We start from the raw sequence: 20,059 nt of genomic DNA, 5'->3' as shown, positions 1-20,059 counted from the left end.
ATCCGGGGCTTGGTAGCGACCGAAAGTCCGGACAGTCTGGCGTGTCTCATCATGCCATGCTGAATAAACCTCAAATCGTATTTGTATCGATAAGAACAATCGCATGGAACGCGCTCTGCTGCTGGCGTCTGACGTCAAGGGCAGCATTTCCTCTCCAACCTCCACGACCGCTGCAAATGCGCGCATGCTCGCAGCTTGCACAGCCCAAAGTCGACCGTGTGCGTGTAGGCAGACATGGGTCTGATCGCGTCAGTGCTATTCATCTTATCGGTGCGACTCGTCTTCGGCCATCCTGGTGGTATCGATGTAGACGAGGACCCGTCTAGCTTGTCAGCAGATCGCATCGTGCCAGACTACGTGACGCGCAATGGTATGAGAATCAACGGACGGGTCAATCTCAATTCTTCGCTGGGCATGAGCTAATGGTGTTCTTCCCAACCCACAGCACCTTTAATCTGGCTGCACTCGGAAGATCCGTTCAGACCCTCCGACCTGCTCCAGCACATTCAGCACACGACACCCAGAATTGACGGAGACAGCATCCCGGATCTGCCCCCCCTCGACCTGGACAACCTCGAATTGCTCAACGATGTGCGCAACGGCACCTCCCACGTCGCGCTGACCTCAAACGATGATGTGACGACCTGGCCCTCGTGGATGCTGGGCCAGACACCGGATCCCTCGGGAAGGATCGCCAACGCGACAGCCTGCATTGTGATTCTCGTCGAGAAGAGCGCCCGTGATCTTGACGCCTTTTACTTTTACTTCTACTCATATGACCGGGGCCCGAATATCACGCAGGTCATGGAGCCGCTGAACCGGCTGATCGAGGAAGACGGAGGCGGTATGCACTTTGGTGACCATGTGGGCGACTGGGAACACAACATGGTCCGTTTCCGTGACGGGAAACCCACAGGGATCTACTACAGCCAGCACGTGGACGGGTCCGCATTTGACTGGAGCGACAATAGCTTGATGATACAGGATGATCGGGTAAGCAGAAATACTTGGTCCAAGCCGGCCACTTGGCGGGACAACAAGACGACAGTGACTGACAAGCGATGACCCCAGCCCCTCGTATTCAGCGCATATGGATCGCACGCAAACTATGAGTCTCCCGGGTAGGCCGTCTGCTGCTTTCTCAGTCACCCTCACTCCAGACCGCTAATCTCCGTACAGCGAGCATATACACGACAGCGCCTTGATAGACTACTGCGACGCAGGACAGCTCTGGGATCCGATGCTCTCGGCCAACTTCTACCATCTCGACCCGGACACCTTTGATCTCACCCGTCTCGCCCTCGCAGACGCCGACGATGCTGTAGAGACCAATCAGACCTCATTCTTCTACTTCAAGGGCCGATGGGGGGACATCCAGTACCCCGACTCGGACCCGCGCCAAAAGACGGTACCGCACTTTGGCCTGAAGCGCTTCGTCACGGGGCCGCAGGGTCCGATCGTGAAGCAGCTCGTGCGCAAGGGTCTCTTCCCCGACAGGCGGCACAAGAAGCCGTGGGTGCAGTGGGCCGTGGGCATTTTCATGTCCTGGTACCCGTGCTGCGTGCGCGGCTGGAGGATATGGATGTCCGCGACGGTGGTGGTGGTTGGCGTCCTCGTCATGGCTCTATGTGTCCGACTCGGCGTGAAGCGCTTCAGGCGTAGATCGAGGGGATACAAGAGGGTCGACACGGAGATACCGCTGAATGACATGACCATGGTAGACAGGCATGATAGACATAGAGAGGAGGAATTCACTGGATGAGGCCACGTTCTTCTCGTGACCAATATTGATAGAAAGCGCATATAGATCAAACAAACGTGTACCAAACATGAACCCAGGGCGGCGAGCCGCGCGTGGCCCCGAGTATCGAGTGGGCATTCTCGCACACAGCCAGCCTCTGCCTTTTCCGTAGCCAAGCCAAGCCTCCCGCGCGACAAAAAGTTCAAAATGACCAGTCCCATCCATGCATCTGATGCTGTAAAAAGAAATCCTCGAAACCCGTGGTATACCAAGACCCAAACGCCGAATGTATATGAACGCTGCAACCCCCCCATGGACGGGATGTCCCTCTCCTCAGACGCTCTCGTGCACTTTCTCCTCCTGCTCGTCGTTGCGTCTGTCGGGGCAGACGGCCTTCTTGTTGGAATCAGAGATGAACCGGATGGAGTCCTTCCGGTACGCGACGATGGGTCGGTCATCGTTGCAATGGCCAAGGAGCTCCATGTTGCTGGGGAATTGGCAGTTGATGAAGCGGTTGGTGAAGCGGACAATGGGACCGCCGTCAATGGTGAAGCCGATAAACTCGCCCTCGATCGTTTCGTCCTCTGTGCCCTCTGGTGCCTGAATCGTGTTGCTGTGAAACGTGTCAGTCCCAACGGGGGAGGATACCTTGTGTGAAGCGAACTTACGCTTGACTCATGGGGGCCCCCATGGGGTTGCCGTCGTCGTCGCCGCGTGCTGCGAAGGAAGCCTTCATCTTCTTGACGCCCTTTCTCCCGCACGCGTGGAAGAGATGCAGAAAGCCAGCGATGACCAGGACAGGTGTCCCAAGGGCAAGAGCCCACGGGCTGAGAAGAAGTTAGCCAACTGTAGAGCGGATTGCTGGTCAAGCGATAGAAGGAACACTCACGGATGCCGGCTTTGCTTCAACGAGTGGCACATGGCGAGGATGATTCCCACCATGGCGATCAACGATCCCACTTGGATCATTGTCCACGTAGACCAGTACAAGGACATCAAGTCCTCCCCATCGCAGAATTGCAGTGCAAGCAGTGCATAGGCCTCCATGACGACAATGACAGCCGAAACGGCAACGCAACCCAAACAGAGGAATATATAGAACCGTAATCGCTTGGCCCTTTTCTTGAGATCGTCACTGAGTCGCTCGGCTGCTTCCTGGCCCCTGTTCGTGCTCGTTAGTCACATGTGCAAAGATGACATTGCTCATGGAGGGGGTGACATACTTTGTGAAAGTCCATGAGGCTAAGAAGAGAACGAATAGGTTCGACATGAACATGGTCCAGTAGATGATTTTGAACTGCCACCCCACCATGTGCGATGCGAACTGGGCGTACTGCTGACAGAGCTCTTCATCCTTCACAAATTGTGACATGTTTTTTCCCCTGTACAGGCCAGAAGAGGTTGTAGTGGAAGTTTGTCGAAGCTCGTTGCCCAGGGTGTTGGAGTAGACAGGGCTGGGTGGGCTGAGGGGGTTCCAGCAAGGTGAGATATCGTGAGAATATACTAGATGTGCAGTGGAATGACAGAATATTGTGCTTCGATATGCAGAAGGGTAGGTAGCCGGGATGGAAGGTTGAAGGGTCCTTGGTTTCGGTGGTACTATTTCTTGTCAAGCCACATCAAGCATGTCCAAAGTCAAAGATGGAAGCGTGACGGCGGGAAAGGTACATGTTAATATACTTGACCATCAGTATCTCTCTGTGCTATGGGACACGGCATCTGCCCGAGCGTCGTCGTCTCCTTGCTCGCCGCCCGTCGTTGTCAGTAGACAGCAGGGGTCAAGAGAAGCCACGACAGGGGAGGGTGTGTGGGTAGGGAGTCTAGGGACGGGGGGTGAGCCTGCTCGGCAGCGCACTCGTGGAATTGAAGTGACTGGTGCCGGACGGCAATCACAGCTTTCCTGCTGCCCAACATAATTACGACAGAGAAGCACGTGTGTGCATCATCAGCGAGCACGACTGCTACGCGGTCCACAGGGCCAAGATCGCGGCTGGACGTGGCTCCTGGGCCAGTAGCCAGCCGTAGAGCGCATCATCGCTGTCCAAGCAGAGAGAAGGAGTCAAAGGGCAGAGACACACAACAGGTACGCCATCGACACGCAAGCAGCGGAGCGACGAGTGTGCGGGCTGAGACAGGTCCGTACGATGGCGCCGATCGTGGGCAGTATCTGCAGGCTCTCTCCTCTCCACCATCGCGGGTATCCTCAGTGAGATACTAGTCGAGCAGACATACAACACCAACAAGGTCGCCACTCCACATTGCAAGGCGACTATCGCAGGGCGGGTGGAAAGTGGGAACGAGCCAAGTCTCTTGGGCGGGACGCTGTTGCGGGACGGTCGCGGGGGCGCGGAGAGCCGAGCCTGGAGAATGCTTGAGCTTGAAGTGGCTATGCTAATCCAGCTCGGGGGAACGACGCAAGAGTCAGTCAACAACAAGTCGACAATGGACGTTGTGTCGGTGTTTGTGGCTTGCTATGGACATGAGGCTATCACGCGGATGCGTGAGCTTGCCGCCTTCTCCCGTGTTGTCTTGGTACCACAGGATACAAACACGCAGGAGGTGGAAGATAAAAAAAGAAGCTCGCATGTCTCAGGTTTCCTTTCTTGTGTGTCTTGGGTTTCGTGGCTTCGAGGAGATCAGGAGAAAAAGCAGTAATTATCAAACTCACTGCCCTGTGCGCGCCACGGACCATGACACGAGGAGATTGTTTGGGCAGCAAGAGGGCAGAGAGCTCATCTCTTTCCGGTGTCGTGAAATTGGCCCGCGACGACAAAGCATTCTCATGTCTCGTTTCAGACCCACATGGCGTATCAAGCTTAATATAGGGAACAAGGGGTCGAGTACCGGCATTCCTGGGCTTGGGCAACATGTCCCTGGTTGGTGTGGTGGGCGTCAACGGTGAGACGCAATGGGAAAAAGGTCAGCAGCGAATGTCACGAGACCAGCAACCCACGTTCGCGCTGGGGGATCCAGTTTCAGACAGCCGGTCGGGTAGCCACTGGGTAACACTAACCAGGTCCAGGGCAGGGCAGGGTTGGGCATGGACCGCCGTCAGGGACTGGACCAAAATGTCGAAACTGCTGGTTGCTCATGGGTTGTCTGGGCTGCCTGCATCCGCTGTAATTGAGTAGCTTATGGCATTGGACTATGGCGAATGGATGTGCGTGGTAGCTTGAATTATCATTGGCACAGGCAGGCTAGAGCCTAGGCTACCTAGACCACCCTGTAGCCTGTAGCCTGTAGGTGAAGTGCCCAGCGGAACAGGGGTCCAACCGCCCGGATACGCCAGTGGCAGCAGCCACTGGCTTGGCTGCCGAGTTGCATCTTATCAAGATTGCGGCAGTGGTCCGTGTCTTACTCTTGAAGCTAGTCATGACTCTACACGTTTGTTCTCCATCGACATATCTACGTACGAGCTTGACTGCACGATATCATGAGAGGGAGATATTGACAAGCGCGTGCGGTAGCCTGTTTTCAGGGAGGATGTTCGCGACGCTGATTCCCAGATCTATCAGACTGATCTACAGATACTGCGCCACGTCAATCTACATGTACGGCAGGTAGGTGTGTGTGCATAGATCGGATCTTGCGCAGTGTGGCTGCATCGGCTGTCGTCAGCGCTTGATAGTCGACATCGGACATCGAGGTGCGGCTCCGAGCTTGTATTAATCATTATACTGCAAATCGACCACTGCGATGATTATGATTATCAAGTTCATACTGCTGCTAATACCGTGACGATGACTGATTACGACGCCCCCGGCCTCTACTTCTTCCCCCGACGCTCCAGTCCCCTAGCGCGTGGCCTCTCTCCAACCAATGCAACCTATTTTTGAACTCAAACTTCAAAGAGCAAACCACCAAACACGGTAGCCTTATCGCCCATTGTCGCGGAATGCAACGTCAGCAAGTGCAGTGTCCCGATGAGACGATCGACTGAAGCAAAGCATGAGCGCCAAGATACGCCGTTCCAGCGCCGCCAAGGTGGTGACACCTAACTTACCTTAACCTATCTCACCGTTCCCCATGGCCCACTGCGACGAGGCTGTGCAGTTTGTCTTTCCCACGGGAGCTCACGTGCCACGCCAGCCAGATATACTGATCAGTGTCCTCGCCATAGCTTTGGCCTGGCGGGGGTTGAATTTCATTGCATCTTGTATATGGATATGCGGTGGTGGTCGTTGACGGATGGAGCTGGTACGGTGCACAATACTCAGCCATGAGGTGAAGCTTTTCGCAGATGTCCAGTCCAGGCAGCCAAGCCTGCCACAAATGACATGAGGCCCTTGCCTATTCCTATCTAGCGCGGCAGGGGTTCCGCCCAGCCACAGGGGGTGCTGCGTCTGGCCGCTGGCAACATGGAAACTGATTATCGATGTACGGATACTTCAGATCTGTCAGTGACTGGACATGAACTTGGGACATTACGCGCGTCCAGCGTGGAGTTGCTTGTCCAAATCTGCGAGTCTGCGCAATTGGTCGATCGTAAGGCCTCACGCCTCTGACGAATAATAACACACTCCACCGCGTCAACATTGGTCTGGAGATGAGATGCACCTATTCGTGCTTCACTCCATTTGATCTACGGTGACATCGCTGCTCAGCCAGCCCTCTCTGACTCCACGCTGACGCACGAGCCAGTGGCGCCTGAGTAATGGAGGTTTCGTAATCCTCTTCTCCTCCCTTATCTATCAGATCCACGCACATACCAGACTTTACTTCGCTATCAATAGCACGAGATACCCCACGAGACACTTCACCAGCCAAATCGTTTCGTGGGGCCGCACCCCACCGGCGCCGGCACTTGAAAGGCTCCAGCAATGCCTCACAATGGCACTACTGTAGACAGTGTGTACAAGTATAGATCTGTCTGAGTCGAGTCGCAAGCATGAGCCCTGAATCGGACAGCTGCATGATAGTCCGCGGCTCTTTGCACCGGGCGCTGGAAAAGTCGGTAGTTTCAAGCCAAGCCCAGAAACATCCAGGATGACCACAAAGGACATTCCGACATCTCAGTGCATCCTCATCGAACCCCTGAGATGGAGGGGGGGGGATGATCGTCGTGACTGCATCCAGCTAACCTCTAGGCGCGGTCACCCACCGCACGCCAAACTGGAGCGCATAGCTGCGTACGTGTACTACGTACCTCCCGACTGTCGAAATAAGCTTATTATCAGTGAATCAATCAGGCCCTCGGCGGCCAATGTATTTCCGAAGCATGGCATCGTGCTGTCTGTAGCGACCACTTCTGGACACTAACGTTCACCCTTGCATCGGCATATGACACGCCCCGTCTCACCTCACTGCACTGCCTTGGTTGTGCAACAATGGGCATGGTCATTTGCTTGTGACCGAAACAGTGTGCGTACCAACTAAACGATACCAAGAACAAATAGTAAGTCGTTTCGAGAGACATCGACCTTTGCGACGTATAGGGTCATCAGTACCACCCCCTTCAGGATCAATCCCTGTGGCCATCACACCTCGGCTGTGCTGTGCTCTTTGCCGGCGGCGCGGTTCGAGACACGGCCAAAAAATAAGGTTAAAATCATTCCTGTCGTGTGTCAGATACCAGCCTCCAGACGTCGATCGATCAAAACCGCCTCGGGTGCTTGGCGAACAACTAAGGTACTGTAGGTAGACCCGGGGCCACATCAGCTCCTGACGTCTTGACTGCCGGCGCCTGCAGCGGACAAGCGCACAAGTTCCCAAGATCTGCAGCCTTCATGCAGCCCTCGGGAGTCGTCGGTGATTACTTTTTTTCTCCGAGAGCAAGAGAAAGAAGAGCTGGGTCGAATTGTGGACGGAGGCTCACGGAGCCGGGAGGGGCTGGCGCTGGCCTTGACGCGCGGAGGCGAAAGGAACCCCACATCCCATTCCACTGGCATCTGCGAGGCTGCAACATGAACACTCGGATTACACACCGTGGTGAGTAGGATAAAGATGAATGTAGCGCAAACACTAATAGATTCAAGCAAGGATACATCTTCCGAGCCTTGTGCTGGGGAATCTCCACCCTTACTCCTCGTCTCCTAGTTCCACCTCCCCAGGCGAGGAGTCCAGAGATTCCAGACATCGGCCGCTATCCCGGCGATAAAGACAACCAGGGCAACTAGGTAAAGGGGCAAAGTTTCCTATCACTGCCGCTATGTGGCGGGCATGTTACAATCAATACATGGAACACACGTCACTTCCCCTGCCTCGGACGATTCCCGTCCACAAGCGTCCCGTACCGCCACGACTATGTCTCCAATGAACCGCATACTTCCTCAGCAAATCAAGGGACACAAGTCTCCTTCTTCTGTCCAAGAGGGTACCATACCCGGTGAAAGAGGTCCTTGACCCTGCTGTGGTGTCGTTGTAGCGGCATGAACACACTGACGCTATGTCGACGACAAAGTCCCATGGGATCTGAGCCAGTGTTGCGCGTGAACCCTGCAACACTGATACTATTGTAGTGAGGGTTATAGTTGACGTGCTCGATCTAGCCTGTACGAGTCAGGCGAGAACTTCGCGCCTCAGCGCGATCCTCTGGCGCACAACTGCTTCTGTTGCCCGGATCGCCAAGGCCTAGATAGATACCACTGCACAGTTCAAGAAAAACGCCTTGCCAATGAGTACTACGTAGCTGCTATTGGATCTTTCAAGGTGGATTTCGATCATTGTATCGAGAGGAGCCCCTAACGCCGATGAATAGTCCGGTCTCATCCGGCCTTGATGGCGCTCTGTGACCATGACAGCATCGCTTGTAGAATCTGGATGCCTAGTCTCGGATCGTGTATTCTCCGATGCAAGTGCACAGAAGGGCTGGATGGATAGTGCATGTTGTAGAAGCTGAAGGCTTTTCCTTGGCCCCTTCGCCAAGCTGGCGTGGGCTTGCTACATGTAGAAAGGGCACATGACTACCCGACCGTCTACGACCAAGTGAAAATTTGTCGCTCGGACTCTTTTTGCGGAATCTTGGTCCTCTTGAGACTCAGCCCTGGAAGATTAATTCAAATGCCTTGTCCGCATCACTACCGCCTCCCGACTTAGACCGATAGACATTGCTTCGTCCGTCTCTCACAACAAACATATCCCTCACCCAAGTATCTCTCAAAGACAAAAGCTATGAATTATTATTCTACTTTGATTCACGAATAGCTTCGAGAAAATAGCTTGACATTGGTTCGTGAACAGTTCACGGTACCTACCGATGCCGTCCGAAGTGCTCCGTGTCATTCACAACGACACCCTTTCCCTATATCCTGAAGTCACTCTTTCAAGCTCAGATTTACTAAATATGTTTCATTGATACGACTATCATCAATTTCCATTCACAATTCTAAAGCCCAATATCGAGCACTCCAAGTCGCATCACGTTGAAAGTCGTCCACGCTAGTGTCCCAATCCGGCTAGCGTATATCCCCAGCAACTTCATCTCCCGTCCAAACCAAACAAACCTCCATCCATCACCTCGTCGCCCTCATAATCTCTCATCGCCAACAGCCTCACGCATTCACAAGGGCTTCCGGCTCTTCACCATCCCCGATCCCCACACAATTCGTACAATGCGCCCTCCTTGATCCCCTTCAAACCGCCATCTCTTTCCTTCCTCCCACATCACGCCGCCCAACATGGTCTTCACTCACTTCCGCGCAAGACCTTTCCACTTGACCCTGCAGACCTTCAAACTCATGTGCGCCGTTCATCTCTTCCAGACACACGTCTTCGCCGTCGGCGCGACCAGCGGACCCTCCATGTGTCCCACCTTCGCCGTGGATGGCGACTGGGTGGCCACCGACATGACCCATGCGCGCAATCGCAGAAAGGAGCTCCGGATCGGTGACCTGGTGCAGTATCGCATCCCCATCTTGGAGAATGCAGACGGCATCAAGAGACTGGTCGGCCTACCGGGAGACTACGTCTGCATGGGGACACCAGGGGAGAGGGGGGAGGACCAGATGATCCAGGTCAGTCGATGCCTAGTGTGCAACACATAAAACGCCTCATCACACCAGACGCTGACACATGACCAGGTTCCAGAGGGGCATTGCTGGGTGCTAGGTGATAATTTGACTGCCTCGAGAGACTCGAGGATATTTGGACCCTTGCCGCTCGCGCTCATCAAAGGCAAGGTCGTCGCGCGAGTTCTGCCATACGGACAAAGTGGGTGGCTGCACAATCCACTGCAGTCAGCGGAAACATCCCAACTGGGTTCGTAGGAGCGCTTGGTGATGATACAATGATCGGTAACACGCACGCGATCCCCTTCGGCAATGGACGTACTTCTGCTTCGTTCGGAGAGGTTCCCGATGCAACGCGATCTAGGAACAAGCAACTAAAGTTGAGTAATATATAATATGCGCAAGTGGCTTATGCTTTGTACGAAAGAAAGATCAATACCATGAAAACCATGCTCTCAGACCAAAATGAAACAAAGCCGCACCGCTCCGCTCCCTTGGAGCAGCGCAATTACACACGATAAGGCGCCGTCGCACTCACCATCGCCCCCGTGCTGCATCATCGAAACTCCAGGTTAAAAAAGAAAACGCCGTACCACTGCGATTGGCCATGTCCGCGCCAAGCGATCGAGCCAGCCCAGATCCGAGTGAGCTAGGGCTGACATGATTAGGATCAATAAAAGTCAGCTTAAAAAATGCCACCATCTGGCGGCAGCAGATCAGCCCTCAATGTGTGTCTTGTTGCCAGTCTGCCCCAATAGCTCAAGGCAGCGCTGCGCCAAGCTGGCAACTTCACCCTCATCCTCCTCTTCAGCCTCGGGCCCAGTCTCGACATGGCGGTTTGCGATGCTGCGGATATGTTCAATAACATCTTCGGCTTTGCCGATGAGACTGATTAGAGTCTTATCCTCCGACTCAAAGAGCTGCAGGAGTGTCCAGGCTGCAATGTGTTGGAAGGTCGCATCACCTGACTGCAGAAATCGTCCAAGATAGCCGTGGATGCCCTCCTGTGGCTGGTCCCAATTTTGCACGAATATTGAATAGTCGCCAACTGCAAAATGATTAGAATCTTGTGACAATGCCAACATAACCGAGCGAAGCTTACCTTTCGAGGACAGGTTGCCCAATGCAGCGGCGCTGTTGCCTTGCACCTCGATGCTGTCCGAGTGCGTCAACGGAATAAGCACATCGCACACGCCAAGATTGAGCAAATGCGATTTGAGGTCGTCGCTCAGGGCCAGCACTGCAATCGCCGCCGTCATCTCGGACTGGACGGTCACTGGCACATCCAGCACCAACTGCTTGCACTTCTGAACAGCGCCAGCATCAAGAACTAAAGCCTTGTTGCGGTCTGAGCTTGCCGCCAAGTTCCTAAGGGTCGAGATGGCATGGCATTGGATCTCCTCATTGTCCGTAGACCCGAGCAAATCCACCAGGGGCTTCAAGAAATTTGCCTCGATGATGGGAGACTCGTTCATTGGATGTATCGAGATGTTGCGTATGCAGGCAACGGCGGACAGTATCAACGGCAAGTATGACGACTGGAGGAGACGCAAGAGAGGGCCTAGGCCGTTTGCGCGAACGATATCGAGCTGATACTTCTCATCCGACGCCAAATTTCGGAGAGCCAGCGCAGCTTGGCACTGAACTTTGGGTGACGACGAGTCCATCAAGTTCACCAGGGACTGAACTAGCTTCGTCTCGGAGCTCGCTAGTTTGCGGCGATTATTTGCGTCGACGGCAATGTTGCTGAGAGCTGTGGTGCAATAGTATTGAACATCGACATCGGGCGAGGAAAGGAGCTGGACGAGGACAGGGATGGCACCAGCGTTCACGAGCTGCTGGCGATTCTCGTCTGTCAGGGTGATTAGCGAAATGATCTGGACAGGATCTGAGTCCATCATACCAGAGTGTGTCATGTTCAGCAGCGCTCCAGTTGCGTTGCGCTGCACTCGCATATCCCTCGACTTGGCTAGGCGGGTCAACGGTCCAAGAGCGCCGGACCGAGCAATCTTCGCCTTGTTCTCCTCATGCGTGGCGAGGTTGGTGATGCATCCAACTGCATTGCACTGCACTTCGACGTTGGGCGAGAGCATCTGGCGGATCAAAGGCGTCAAGCCGCCAAGCTGAACAATCAACACCTTGTTCTCGTCTAGTTGAGTCAGCATGCATCGCCAACGGGGGACGTGTATAATGAACAACTCACTATTGACAGCCAAGTTTCCCAAAGCAGCGCTTGCTGCTCTTTGCACTTCAATGTCTGCGCTCTGCAATAGGAAGAGGATCGGTTCCAACGTATCACGGTCTACCTCTCGAACATCTGAACGGTATTAGCGGCCGTATAGTCCCGGGATACAGTCAAGCCATACCTCTCTCAGTGATTTCGGCAAAGGTCAAACTCGCGCTGCGCTGAAGGTCTATGTTCTCTGAGAAGACAAGGGTGCTGAGAGCTCGGAGCGGTTCGCCAGAAAAGAAGTCAGTTTCGCCGCGCTGCCATAACGTCAGTCATACTCGGGTTGGCGGTGTGGCGATGACCAACATTTTCGAGGTATTGCAGCAGGTCAGCTACAGCTTCCCGTTCGCTGTCAGCCAGAACGGGCTCGTAGAGGCCATCGCGGTTCCGACCTGGTTCGGCACAATGGTGTTAGAAACGGGTGCAGTGGGGAGAGAGCAAGGCTAGGGCGACAACAAACCTCCGCAGCAGCATGAGCTCCATAAACCCATGGCAGATGTGTGAAGCCCACGTCCCCAGCTTCTCGGTGCGATCGCTCCGTGGTAGTAGTCGGTGATGTGCGGTAGGCGTGATGCGCGCGTAGTGTTTGTTTTGGTTGCAATCGATTGACTCGGTCGGGCGATCAACGGGCGCCGCAGATAGGACGAGGACAGGCCTTCGATGTCGCTATCCAGTCACGGAAGGACTCGATGCTCTCGATAGGCAGAATTGGCACTGCGTGACAGTTGCGGTCAGGAAAAGGCGGTAGACGTGGGATGGCGGGAGAATGAGGAATGAAGCCCAACTAGAGGCCGATGATGATGGAGTCGGACCCAAGCAAAGCGAGCAGGTGCATTCCGGCGGGACCTCATGTGAGTGCATGAACCTAAGGTACTGGGGCTCTTGCCGTACCTAGAGCTTCGACGCTGGCCTGAGGGATCCACTACTCACGCTAGTGTCCATTCGGCTATTAGTGGGACAGGAGCTGTCTGCAAGCTTCTTGATTGGTCTCGCACTCTAGTCAGACCTGAAGAGACGGAATGAGCATTATCGATATGTAAGGTACCTCTGTATCAATACAAGTACTACAGGTAATGCACCGCCTATGTGAGGGCCCGAATGACGATGCCAACAGGACGTATAGGTATGAAAGCTTTGATGACGAATTGACCGCCCGAAAAGGTTGAGGACCCGGCTGGGCGCGAGGCCACCAGCTTGGCAGATAACTGGACTGATCAATCGCCCTCGACTCGACTAGCAATGGCAAGTTCACTGATTAATCAGGTTGTTAGTCCAATAATAATTTGTACTCCGTACTGTCGGCGGCATCGGCAACACGGATCTCTGGTCTCCTGTTGACCTTGCCTGGCCTTATCAGCTGGTTATCGGATTCAGTGTCACCAACCGGTTCGCGTCCGTCCCACCTGCCCGCTGATCGCCCTGCATGCTGCCTAATGGCACTTGAATGTGTCGGAAACCGTTCTTAGTCAACGCGCTTGGATATTATATTCACTCACCAATACCATCAACCCCACCACCTGACAAACATCGCTCGGCGCACAAGTTGACGGCATCGCCCCAGCCAGCCGCGAGGTTTGGCGACGTCACAGGGACGAAAAAGAGGAATGGAGGAAGGTTTTGGAGATGGCCCCGCGACTAGCGGCGACCAGCGCGAAGACGATGGTGCCGTCGGCGTCGACTCCCCCGCCCACAACGATCCTCGACTTCTTGCTACAGAGCATCTCTCAGCCGACGCTGTTCCTGTAGCTGCGAAACCGGGCGACGACGCACCTCTTCAGGCCGACGCTTCTCAGGTCACACAAGATCCGTTCATACCAGCCCAATCGCAACCCCCCTCCGGAAATCCGCCAATCGATGACGCCCCAGCCGCGACAACTAGACACGTCGGCCTAGAACCAGGAGTAACAGCGACTGAATCAAAGGCGGAAGTCGATCGAGAGGCAGACCATCAAAGTGCGACGGTCCCTGTGACAGCTGCCTTTGAGCCTCAACAAGTGGGAGGACACCAGCAACAGCCGCAGCCACCACAGCGTTCAGTACCTGTCCCTCACTTTGTCGCCCCGTCGTCCTACCTGCGACCCCTCGCCATCAATCGCAGCGCCATGGCTACGGCCGTTGCGCCGGAGCCTTCGCCTGCCCCAACGATCCATGACAGGGAGCAGACTCAGGGTCTGGTGAGTGATCCCTCTATGCAAGTCAAGCCGTGATCACGCGACTAACTGGAGATAGCAAAATATCCGCGAGTTCCTCAAAGTTCGATGCGGCTACGACGTCTTTCCACTCTCCTTTCGACTCATTGTTCTCGACCATGACTTGCTCATTAAGAAGAGTCTCAATATCATGATACAGAACTGTATGTGCTCATGTCCTCCAACGGTTGACGGTTACTGACTGCGTGCAGCAATTGTGTCTGCTCCTTTGTGGGACTCGCAAAAGTCATGTTTCGCGGGCACGCTGACCGCGACCGATTACATCAACGTGATTCAGTACTACTATCAATTTCCCGACGAAATGTACAAGCTGGACCAGTTCCGCTTGAGCAGTCTACCAGGTATGCCAGCACGAGACCAATTGCCCAGAGCGCCAGTGACTGACGACGCTTAGATATTGAGAAGGCCATTGGCGCGAGTCCCATTGAGACCATATCCGTGAACCCCTTGATGCCACTCTTCGACGCCATCAAACAGATGCTTAGCACTCGAGCTCGCCGCATTCCTCTGATTGACGTCGACGATGAGACTGGGAAAGGATGGGTGGTTTCGGTGATTACCCAGTACCGAATTCTCAAGTTCATCGCTGTTAATAACGAGCACAACACCGTTCTCTTCAAGAAAACGGTTCGCGAACTCAACATGGGCACCTACAAGAATATTGCAACTACACGCATGGATAACAGCGTGCTGGATGTTATTCACCAAATGGTCGCCCGCAACATCAGCTGCGTTCCAGTAGTCGATGACAAAGGCCGGGTCCTTAACGTCTTTGAGGCTGTCGATATTATTCCGTGCATCAAGGGCGGTATGTACGAGGAGTTGAACGGCACAATAGGCGACGCCTTGTGCAAACGGCCCGACGATAGCCCCGGGATATACACATGCTCGGAACACGACCGTCTGCAGTCCATATTTGACACGATCCGCAAGAGTCGTGTCCACAGGCTCATTGTTGTGGATGACGACAACAAGCTCAAGGGTGTCATTTCACTGTCGGATATTCTGACGTGGGTGCTACTTTCCGAGGAGGCGTAAAAGGCCCTTTATGGTTTTCACGATGACATGAGACGACGACACATAGACGGAGACATGGGAATGGGTCGATGCTGGGCCTTTCGAGGTACAGGCATGCCAGAAGTTTCGGCATCAACGACACCGGAGCCGGCCCCAAGGCCCGAGTGCCCGTGGTAACCCGGGATAGCTTTCAACATGAAGGCGATGGCTGTTGAATGGGCGTCGGAGATCGCCACCTGGCACATTTTGTATGGTTTGCTCAGCAGCAGATCTGAAAGAGTAGCCCATGGCTTACCCATGAGCTTCATCAACGTAGCAAGACGGAGCCGCGTCAAGCACGCAGGATGCGAGATGAAAGTGAATCTTTTGTATACTTCGCGATGATACGACATGAATCTTGGAAGATGCAGTGTCACACCGTTCGACGTGGCTTAGCTCGCTTGTGCCTTTTTCCTCGGCTCGTACCGATGATGCACTCTTGCCTGTGCAGTGATTTGCAATCTGCATGGGGTGACGTGCAAAATATTTACTACACCTGTACGTTTGCGGGCTGTTGTTTCTTTCTCCTTTTCGTTGCCCCGTCACGCAACACAAACACGTTCAGCAGGTGCAATGTCAGAAGCGCCTCACCTTCCAACTCTTGTCATGATCACAAGAAAACAAGACTGGCAGCTCCATGTCGAATTAGCTGACCAATTACAGCTGGCTTTCAAGCAGGTAAGTGCACTGTTGAGACACCTGGTACAAGCCAGTAGTCGGCCGCGATGAGTCGCAGCCGTGTTGACTTGTGGTAGCAATCGCGGATTCATAGCAGACTCTGCGCTCATCGGGACAGACATCTGCACCAGCTCACTCCCAGAGTCGTACTATCAATCGCGATCTGATCTTCAGAATTAGATCGAAGCAATACTCGACTGTCTATCCATAACTGCATATATACCCGCCCGAGAGTGTGGTCCGCGCACATGCACACGACGAACATGACGACGTTGGCTTCGCAGCCTACAAACGATGGCACCAACTCTTACCGCCGGCCGCTGGCTGCGTCTAGAAGCGCAACAGCTTTGGTTTCCCCTGCCAGCTGGATATTTCACAACTTGCCAGGACATCGCCACGGCACGCGGATGCCAAGCAGCCACACGTGGACGACAAGTAGTGGGGAGCTGGGATTCCTGAGCGACACCGACGAGCTCAATGACCGAACTTGGTTTATCGAAGAATATAATCGGCTCGCTAAAAAGGTAGGCTGGTTTGTGAGCCTAGGTTATCCCACACTGACCGTTCTTGCAGCACAACGTCCGGTTGTTGGTGGTTAGTGACTTTGGGCGGCACACATTGTCCAAGGTGAGTCCTTTGAAGAAAGGTTGAAGCGATTTGTTGACACCTTGGGCAGACAAGTGTGTCTGTGAGTAGTGAAAAGCGAAGCTGGCTATCTCGTCTCCTCCGTTCCACGTCGACACACGCAGCCTCGACACCCCCTTTAGCACCGATAATCAACGATCAAGCGCTTCGACGACGGCGCAGCGTTTCTGGGTTTGCACAGAGTCTTGTCGGGGGATCCTATCCGTCTACGCAAGAGCTCGATCTCCAGGCGATGGTGCGGATTAGCGGGAAGAGTGTCCTCTATCTACCTCAAGACTATACCCCCGGCTCACTCGTGCTTCCGACATGCATCCGAGCTACGGCGCAACATCTGGCACAGAATCCGGCTACAGGGGGTATGTTTCGAATACCAGGGTCAACCAAGGCCGTGAATGCGTTGTTTGAATACTATTGCAGGACTGAGAAGGGAGCAGAAGGCGTGTCAGGCACGGTCCGATGTCCTACTCTTCCAAGCCATTTCGCTACGTCCGTGCACGACGTAGCCTCGACTTTCAAAAGGCTTCTGGCTGTGCTTCCAGGAGGTCTAATGGGATCGTTGTCTCTTTTCGATGCTCTTGTGGCCACTCACTCACAACTCGCCGGTAAACAAGAGTCTCCGCGTACAAAGCAAACAAAAGTCCGAGCACGAATGATAGCCCTTGCTATCGGAACCGTGGAGTCGCAGTTTCGACGGGGGCTCATTTGTGCAGTTTTAGGGCTTCTGAGTCTCGTTGGTAGAACTGCAGAAGAAGCTCCGACGGAAGATGATAACGGGAGACCGTTGCCAACGAGCGATTTGATGGGATATAACGCACTCGGAATTATCTTTGGGCCTTTGCTGCTTGGCGACTTGCTGTCGCAATACAAGATGAATGTCGCAACTCCAGCATCGGGACTACTACTTCTTCCAATATCGCCGACGAAATTACAGAAGGCACAGAAGGTCCGCCGCAAACCATTTGCTGGACCACGCAAGGAAGCTCCGAAGACACCGGTCGTGGACAAGATACACATTGCAAACGATATCGCTGAGATGCTCATCTCAAATTGGCGGGAAATTGTCAGACAGATGAAAGCAATGGGTGTGCACCAATCCAAGCCGACTTCAGAGTCCAAGGCCGATGCGGACCGACCTCTTATCTCAGGGCCATCGGCCACTAAGCGTCCGCATGATAGCATCTTTGACAGACGCGACGCCGATGGCCAAGTTTCCAGGGCCATAAGTCCTGAACTATCCAAGCTTGCCGGTATCAACATGCACATGCCTAAGCCCCAGTCAAAGAAGGGCTTGAGTTCCACGGGGCTCCCAGGCAAACCTCTTGGCTCTGCTTTGAGTACCATGGTAGAGGGTGAACACGTGGACGATGGCGAGGCCAGCTCGTCGTCGAGTCTTGCTCAACGCACCGAGAGCGCACAGTTAGCCAGGTCTCTGCCTGCCACCCCGACTCACCAGACACGCAAAGAACATCAAAGTCCTTTCAATCGCGTGCAGAACGAGCAGTCCGAGTCCGGACGCTGTCGCCAGCAGTTGAGCGGTTGCGGTAGCCCTGGGATTCCCATGGAAGCCGTGCCTCCTCGTACATCATCTAGGCAGCTCTCCCCTAATGACACACCAACCAAAGGCCCTCTGGACGCCCCAAAGGAGTCATCAGATCAAACTTCCTCTCTCAACATTACAGATTTCCTGAATCCCCAAGCGGTCTCATCCGACCTGCCAGATCAGAGCGAGACATGTTCTTCCGAGCTCACGAAGACGGCAAGCTACGAAGCTCCTCCCGATGATCTCGAGGCTCAAGGGGGACTTCCTGCAAAAGCCCTCAACCTTGGTCAGGCTGATAAGGCGGCATCATTGCCTAAAACATCGATACTCGGTCCGCTACCTGTCAATGTCAGGCAGACTTCAGATGCACCTAAAGATGCAGAGACAAGTCTCGAGCTTCCTACCACGGGGTCAGAGCACCTTTTACAAGCCAATAAATACAAGAGCGAGATGTCCCAATATTCACACTCGCAGACTCTCAAGCCCGTACCTCGGTCCTCAACTTCTAGTCCGCTTGGACACCTGTGGAACCCCATAAGGACGGCAATCCACTCGACAGGGCACAATCAAGTACACACATCAGAGGTCACGCCTGGATACCGAACAGCTGCTGACGGCCAGGCACCTAGAACTCAACACATGGTACCCGATATCTCTCAGACGCCCCACCCTTGGTCCTATTTGATGACCCGCGGCGACCTAGCCCTGGACCATCCCGTTCAAATAGAAGTGTGCGGAGTTGAATCAATGGATTCCAGGAACATATTTTCTGGGAGGATGGATGGCACATCTAGTGAGCTTAGTATTGGCAAAGAGGCTTCCATACCGAAAACCTCTGATGCAGAAAGCAAACATTCAGGGGTTCGAGCAATAGCTGCGAAATTCGAAGGCGCAAACAACGACCCGCAAGTTTTCGCCTCTCAACACGAGCAGGATTATTGGCCGAAGAGTCTCGGAGCTATTGGCAAGCATCGACCCCCTATCAAGTCAGCGCATTCGACCAAAGCGGCAACAATGTCAGAGAAGAATGACAGCCCTTCAAAACACTCTTCCCCATCCAAAAGCCATACGAAGATGATCTCAAGACTACCACGTATGATTTTGAGTCGACAGCCGGGGAGTACAACATCGGGAGGGCGCTTCCTTGTCAGCGATAGCGTGGCGTCACGCGCCACGGCCATCAAGGGAGCAGAGGCAAACAAACAGGACCACTTCATTGAGAAGAAGCCTCCTCCGAGATGCAGGTCGCCTCAAAACCTCCCAGGTTCTCAATACCACAGACATCTTATTGAGCCGAGCCAGCAGCATGGTTTTGCGAGTTTGGGGACGTGGATGCCTCACCGAGAAGAACCTCCGGTGGCACAACACCTGAATTATACGAGGCCAGATTCGTCCGCCTGCCAGCACGAGAACCAGGACTCAACTGATCTGAGTATTTTGTCCCCTGTGCCTCGTCGCGGGCGGACTACATCCATGCACATCCAGATTCGCAGCCTACAGCGTCAACTGGAGCTGAAGACTGAAGAGATGCTGTCTCTCCGACGCCAGATCGAAGCTCATGAGAACTCAGACGTGGGTACATTGAGCGAACAACTCCGCGAGACTGCACGGGAGTCACGCATGTGGAAAGAGCGGGCGGAAACTGCGGAACGACGAATACATGTGTTTGAAAGATTCGCGAATAAGTTGAAGAGCGTACGCGAGGCTGATGTGGGAGAGTGAAGTGCAGCCTCTCAGACGATAAAGCAGCACTCCTCAATGGTAGCAACCATGATGATGTGTCTGAAGCTATGGCAAAGAACTGCCGCTTGAACGATCTGGCCAGTCTGCCTATAGAGCATTGTAATTTGAGTCAAGCAACACTGTATCATAGATCCGTACGACGATGCGATAACTTCTGGACGGAGAACAGTATCGACTGGGTATTTTAGACATGAATGGGTTTCAGTGCACATTGCATGAGAACTAGACAGTCTTCATTGCTGATCAGAACGTGTGGATAGAATCGAACTA

The 20,059-nt window shown here is 54.0% G+C and overlaps 7 protein-coding genes across 7 annotated transcripts; 4 read left to right on the top strand and 3 right to left on the bottom strand.

Annotated features, from left to right (window-relative positions):
• The first annotated feature begins 45 nt into the window (after nt 1–45).
• F5Z01DRAFT_189745 (uncharacterized protein) lies at nt 46–1,855 on the top strand. The gene is made up of 4 exons (XM_046257997.1): nt 46–370; nt 446–993; nt 1,072–1,121; nt 1,180–1,855. Exons 1-4 carry the CDS (start codon nt 235–237, stop codon nt 1,760–1,762), a joined length of 1,317 nt encoding a protein of 438 aa, XP_046116811.1. The 5' UTR covers nt 46–234; the 3' UTR covers nt 1,763–1,855.
• Nucleotides 1,856–1,918: 63 nt separating this feature from the next.
• F5Z01DRAFT_189878 (uncharacterized protein) lies at nt 1,919–3,239 on the bottom strand. The gene is made up of 4 exons (XM_046258000.1): nt 2,965–3,239; nt 2,631–2,903; nt 2,410–2,568; nt 1,919–2,354 (listed from the first exon to the last, which is right to left on the bottom strand). The coding sequence occupies exons 1-4, from the start codon at nt 3,111–3,113 to the stop codon at nt 2,075–2,077; spliced, it is 861 nt and encodes a 286-aa protein (XP_046116810.1). The 5' UTR covers nt 3,114–3,239; the 3' UTR covers nt 1,919–2,074.
• A 3,596-nt stretch (nt 3,240–6,835) lies between these two features.
• Nucleotides 6,836–7,356, bottom strand: F5Z01DRAFT_189720 (uncharacterized protein). Its single transcript, XM_046257996.1, has 2 exons — nt 7,225–7,356; nt 6,836–7,161 (listed from the first exon to the last, which is right to left on the bottom strand). The coding sequence occupies exon 2, from the start codon at nt 7,155–7,157 to the stop codon at nt 6,927–6,929; it is 231 nt and encodes a 76-aa protein (XP_046116809.1). The 5' UTR covers nt 7,158–7,161; nt 7,225–7,356; the 3' UTR covers nt 6,836–6,926.
• A 2,001-nt stretch (nt 7,357–9,357) lies between these two features.
• F5Z01DRAFT_624908 (peptidase S24/S26A/S26B/S26C) lies at nt 9,358–9,945 on the top strand (the record flags this gene model as incomplete). Its single annotated transcript, XM_046261394.1, has 2 exons — nt 9,358–9,693; nt 9,760–9,945. The coding sequence occupies 2 exons, from the start codon at nt 9,358–9,360 to the stop codon at nt 9,943–9,945; spliced, it is 522 nt and encodes a 173-aa protein (XP_046116808.1).
• A 458-nt stretch (nt 9,946–10,403) lies between these two features.
• On the bottom strand, nt 10,404–12,408 carry F5Z01DRAFT_624955 (armadillo-type protein; the record flags this gene model as incomplete). Its single annotated transcript, XM_046261397.1, has 6 exons — nt 10,404–11,539; nt 11,591–11,836; nt 11,891–12,004; nt 12,054–12,174; nt 12,224–12,309; nt 12,378–12,408. 6 exons carry the CDS (start codon nt 12,406–12,408, stop codon nt 10,404–10,406), a joined length of 1,734 nt encoding a protein of 577 aa, XP_046116807.1.
• A 1,611-nt stretch (nt 12,409–14,019) lies between these two features.
• Nucleotides 14,020–15,165, top strand: F5Z01DRAFT_682427 (uncharacterized protein; the record flags this gene model as incomplete). Its single annotated transcript, XM_046265762.1, has 4 exons — nt 14,020–14,091; nt 14,147–14,270; nt 14,319–14,468; nt 14,522–15,165. 4 exons carry the CDS (start codon nt 14,020–14,022, stop codon nt 15,163–15,165), a joined length of 990 nt encoding a protein of 329 aa, XP_046116806.1.
• Nucleotides 15,166–16,268: 1,103 nt separating this feature from the next.
• On the top strand, nt 16,269–19,768 carry F5Z01DRAFT_624792 (uncharacterized protein; the record flags this gene model as incomplete). The annotated part of the gene is made up of 3 exons (XM_046261389.1): nt 16,269–16,385; nt 16,435–16,481; nt 16,543–19,768. 3 exons carry the CDS (start codon nt 16,269–16,271, stop codon nt 19,766–19,768), a joined length of 3,390 nt encoding a protein of 1,129 aa, XP_046116805.1.
• Nucleotides 19,769–20,059: the final 291 nt, after the last annotated feature.

Source organism: Emericellopsis atlantica (genome assembly GCF_019669845.1).
Source record: "Emericellopsis atlantica unplaced genomic scaffold F5Z01scaffold_19, whole genome shotgun sequence".
Taxonomy (NCBI): domain Eukaryota; kingdom Fungi; phylum Ascomycota; class Sordariomycetes; order Hypocreales; family Bionectriaceae; genus Emericellopsis; species Emericellopsis atlantica.
This window is presented reverse-complemented; position numbering and strand designations above follow the sequence as displayed.